Consider the following 4,819-nt stretch of genomic DNA (forward strand, 5'->3'; position numbering starts at 1 on the left):
GATGACAGAAAGCTAGAGCTGCTGGTTCAGGTATGTTGCTGACTTAAAGTGACTTGTTATTCTTATACTAATAAATGAATGGCAATTTGTAAAGCAATGTGTATGGGACTTTCTTGTAGCAATGAATCACAGATAGTATCCACCTGACTCAAGTTCTCCTCAGCTCGATGGAATGTTTCAGGGTCTTTCTGTGTTATTTTGATTTTCCAACCAATAACTTGAACATTACTAAGTTCATTTTCACAGCTCCAAAAGCTTAATCTTTTGTTGCAGCCGACAGCTGCAAAGGCTTAAAAACCTGCTGTACACCACCTGCTGTACAGACCGTTAGTGGTTAGCTGACCAGTGTATAATAGTGGAACATTTAGCTGCCAAAGAGCTAGATATTTCCTTCAGGAGCTGGCAGAGACCAAAGAGCAGCTAAAACAGTGAACACTGGACTTACATGTGCCAGTGGCCAGAAAAACGGTTCCAAATAAATTATAATGTTCCAGCTTCCTCCCACAGTCCAGGTTGATTGGCGACTCTAAATTGCCCATAGGGGGTGAGTGTGGGTGTGTGTGGCGGTTTGTCTGCATGTCAGCCCTGCAAAAGCCCAGCGACCTCTCCAGGGTGGACTCCACCTCTTGCCCAATGTCAGCTGGGATTGGCTCTAGGCCCCCTGCAACCCTATTCAGGATTAAGGGGCATAGATAATGGACGGATGGATGTTATATAGACTAGGTTTTCCAGTGATATTGCATGACAGATGGGCTATGTTTCCAGTGGAAAGATTTGACCTTTTTTTTAATTAATTTAATCTATCAGATTCACTCAAACTATATGATGGTTAAACACCTTTCAGCAGTGTGACCTGAGTATCTGCTCTGAGGTGTCCTTGAGCACAGCACCACATACGTACGGGCACAGTGCCATGCTGGTCTCTGTTTGACCTCATAGTCTGACTTCTCTTGGAAATAAAGGAGGCAACAGAAAATAAAACAATTTCCAATTCATGAAACATTTATCAACAAAATTGCCTCTAAATCTTCCCTCACAGCCAAAGCTGCTGTCGTACGAACTCCTTGACTTGGTGTCCTCCCACTTCAACCTCAAAGAGAAGGAATTCTTTGGACTTGCTTTTTATGATGACAAGTATGTAAATAGTTCCATTTATTGTTGCAGTGTTATGCATAATTCTAAAGTGTGTGTGTACAAAAACCCACTTTCTGAGTCTGTTTGATTTTGCAGCGGTCAGCGTAAGTGGCTGCAGATGGACCGCAGAGTTCTTGAACATGACTTTTCGAAGAAGCCTGGGCCCATCGCCCTCAACTTCCTGGTCAGGTGATAATTCATCTTTTCATGCTAAGCGCTCCAGCACGGAGTTGATACAGAGTATGACAGAACATATAAGTTCAACTGAATACCCCAGATAGTTCCCTATCTTGATTCTCTTGCATATTAATGCATCAACCTAGTGGCAGTGTTTTGGTGTTTTTCAGATTATGGCACATCATCATACACCATCACTCACCCACACCTCACACATCTTACAAAGGCAAAGACATGCTTAAACCGTGTATTTCCTATAAGAAGTAATAACAAAGGAACGTTATCTCAGTTTAAACCTTAATTTGTCGTGTATGTGTGTGCTTTTATTTTTCAACTTCATAGGTTTTATGTAGAAAACATAACTCAGCTTAAGGACATCATAACAGTGGAATTATTCTTCCTGAATGCAAAATCTGCTGTCTGCAGTGTAAGTGTTTTTTCTCTTGTTTTTCTGTGGTTTGAAGCAATGATCCTGCTGTAGTTATGTTTTTTCTCAGCAGCTCCCTGATGATTCACTGTCTCTAGAGCCTTGCAGCACCTCAGCTCAGGAGACAATGGCTGCAAGGCACAGTTACTGTATCTTATTCTGCTGGCTGGAATGTAAAGCAGATAGTCTAAGAAAGTAGGGGGAAAACACAAGGGTTCATGTGGAGAGGTTACTGTAGGGCAACACGGAGAAGATTCTGTTTGAATCTAGAAACCTTTTTCTGCATGGACCACATTTTCTGCATCTTATTTTTTTACCCTGTTGATCTATTTTGTCTCTCAGGGGATTATCGAAGTGGAAAGTGAGAATGTCTTCAAATTAGCTGCAAATGCTTTGCAGGTTAGTGCTTTTAATAGTCTCGTTTACATACATTAAATGCTGCATCTAAACAATTTAAATTAATATGTATTTCTATCACCAGGAGGCTAAGGGAGACTACACAAGGTAAGAGCACATTATCAGCTAGGTAAGATGTTTTAACAGCAGCTTGACAAGGTAAAAATGAGCTTTTAGCGAAGACATTCAATAGGCCACTTGTTTCTTCAGCGTGCAGACAACAAAAATCAATAGCTGTTTTATGAGAGGTTCGCCACAGAGTGCTGAGAAGCTTGCACCAGGCAACTAATGAATCTCATGGTGTTGAAAGAAGCCAAGTATTGTGGCACTGAAGAAAAGCAGAGAGCAGCTATTAGCCATGTTTAACAGAGCTGTGTTTCGATATTAAACTTGTAGTGTTGTGATGAAACACTCCAGGTCTTTGTGCAGGTAGCCACCTGGCTCTGACCACCTGGAGAAGTGTGATGGTTAAGGAAGGCAAACGTCTTTGTTCAGTTAATACCTTCTTGTCACTGTCGCTTTCAGCACGTGAGGACATGGGGGTCATGTCATCTGTAATTTTAGCAGCGTCATGGGATTGTGGAGAATTTAAAGTTTACAATGTGTTTGCTTGTGTCTCGAGGGGTGGGTGGGAGAGTTCAGGGGACTTGGATTCATAATCTCAAGCTCAAGCTGTGACGATGGAAGCTGAAACAACTTGAAGCCAAGAGCTGAATAAAATAATCATTGCACTGTATGTGTCAGGATTGTAGATTAAACTTCCAAAACTGTTGCCACAATTACTTTTTATATTGTTTTCAGTGATGAAAACACTAGAGCTGACTTGAAGAAACTACCAACTCTTCCCACCAAAGTACTCAAGGAGCACCCATCACTTGCATACTGGTATGCCTAGAGGAAATGTTTGTAATAATGCCTACAATGTGTTCTGTGTCGTTCAGGCCTAGCGATGTAAAGTGGAAAACCTATCCTCGTTTTTAGTACATTTTTACATGCAGCAGCAAAACACATAAAAGAGCCCTCAAACTATCAAGCAGTAGTAAAAGGTTATCAGACAAGTAAAAAAAAAAAAAACTAAATTGATTGATAATATTGTTAAATAATTCAAATGAACCGTAAAAAGAAACACACACCTTTACTGTACCTAAGCCACGAATCATTTTATTTCACTCTTCTATTTATCATTAACGAGCTCATTTTATTTTTCAGTTCCTTCATTTTCCTGGCTTTTTTTTTTAACCTTGAACCACATAATAACATTACGCATTCCCTAAGATGAGCCTCTGTCGCAATAATGCAATGATGCAATCTGTCATCAGGCATTTCATTTCTAAATGAAGTGCGTTCTAAGAAAGGTCCCCGACCACTGTTATTATTTAATTAACTCTGTTTATATTTATTTATATAATTATATTTTTCACAATACTATTTGGTAAGTTACAGAGGTATGCAGAATGATGTGATCTGATAATGTACAGCTGAGGAGAAATGTGTCTTTTTAATGTGACATTGCAGTGAGGATCGGGTAATTGAATATTACAAAGAGCTGAAAGGAGTCTCCAGAGGACAGGCCATTGTGCAGTAAGTATTGGAAAGAAAAGTGTAATTAGAAAATGAATGTTATTAGGCTGGTAGTTCATTAATCTTCCTCTCACCTCTATTAGCCTTTCCCTCTCACTCCTTTTCTCATCATTTGATAGAAATCAATAGTTCCTCTCAAGTTGCAGTCCAGTGAATCAAACCGATTCACTGGCTAGAGATCCCAGTGCTGTCTTTTCACATTTCCAAGTTAAACCACATGCAGATGTTGAAAAGATCAGCTGGTGGTTTTAACAGAAACTGTTTTTGCTGCAGGTATTTGACATTAGTGGAATCATTGCCCACCTATGGCGTGCACTACTATGAAGTTAAAGTAAGTCTTCTGCTGTGATTAATGGAAAATGGCAGCTGTTACACCTGCCATTTAATCAAACATATTATGCAAGCTGTGTTTTTGTCTCACAGGATAAACAGGGGATCCCATGGTGGCTTGGCATCAGCTATAAGGGCATTGGCCAGTATGATCTGCAGGATAAATTAAAACCTCGAAAGGTAAACGGTCTTTGCAGCTCGGTCTTGAAGATGGCTACTGCCGCTTCTCTGCCTCGCTAATCTGGCTGTGGACAAGACAGCACAGGGCATACCCAAGGATAGCTGCTGTTGCACATAGCGCGGTGATTCACCAGCTCTAATTCATGCATCATGTGTTTCACTCTTAACAGCTTCAGCTGCTGCAGACGAGGCCAGACTTGAAAAACTGGAGCAACACCTCAGTTTAGTGAGCTCTGGAAGTTTGGCTCAATGAGTTTTGTATAAAGTAGATGAGAATCATACATTCATTATGAACCTGCTCATCTTGTTTGATTGGTGAGGTTGACATGAGAAACGCCTGTGTGAATGTAAGCTGCGACTTCAGTATGTGGATGCAGACATGCAACTCAACTCAGCTCAACTCAACTTTATTTATATAGCGCTTTACCACAGCACAGCTGACCAAAGCACTTAACATATCATTCAAATATAAAAACAACACATAAAAAGCTATAAACAATAATATAGACACTAACACTACAGACAGAGTCTCATTCCTGGCCAAACGCCAATGAATACAAGTGGGTCTTCAAATAAGACTTAAAAGTAGACAGG

At 40.3% G+C, this 4,819-nt stretch overlaps 1 protein-coding gene across 1 annotated transcript in view; it reads left to right on the forward strand.

Moving 5' to 3' along the window:
* Positions 1-4,819, forward strand: part of frmd4bb (FERM domain containing 4Bb) — a gene marked incomplete at its 5' end in the record, with an annotated part of 14,791 nt that continues 9,972 nt past the window's right edge. Inside the window, 10 exons of the mRNA XM_020611847.1 lie at positions 1-30; positions 1,040-1,134; positions 1,231-1,323; positions 1,654-1,738; positions 2,081-2,137; positions 2,220-2,242; positions 2,936-3,019; positions 3,650-3,715; positions 3,989-4,046; positions 4,139-4,225. Coding sequence (XP_020467503.1) covers positions 1-30; positions 1,040-1,134; positions 1,231-1,323; positions 1,654-1,738; positions 2,081-2,137; positions 2,220-2,242; positions 2,936-3,019; positions 3,650-3,715; positions 3,989-4,046; positions 4,139-4,225 — 678 coding nt within the window. The remainder of the gene's footprint in view (positions 31-1,039; positions 1,135-1,230; positions 1,324-1,653; positions 1,739-2,080; positions 2,138-2,219; positions 2,243-2,935; positions 3,020-3,649; positions 3,716-3,988; positions 4,047-4,138; positions 4,226-4,819) is intronic.

Source organism: Monopterus albus, unplaced genomic scaffold (genome assembly GCF_001952655.1).
Source record: "Monopterus albus unplaced genomic scaffold, M_albus_1.0 scaffold118.1, whole genome shotgun sequence".
NCBI lineage: Eukaryota > Metazoa > Chordata > Actinopteri > Synbranchiformes > Synbranchidae > Monopterus > Monopterus albus.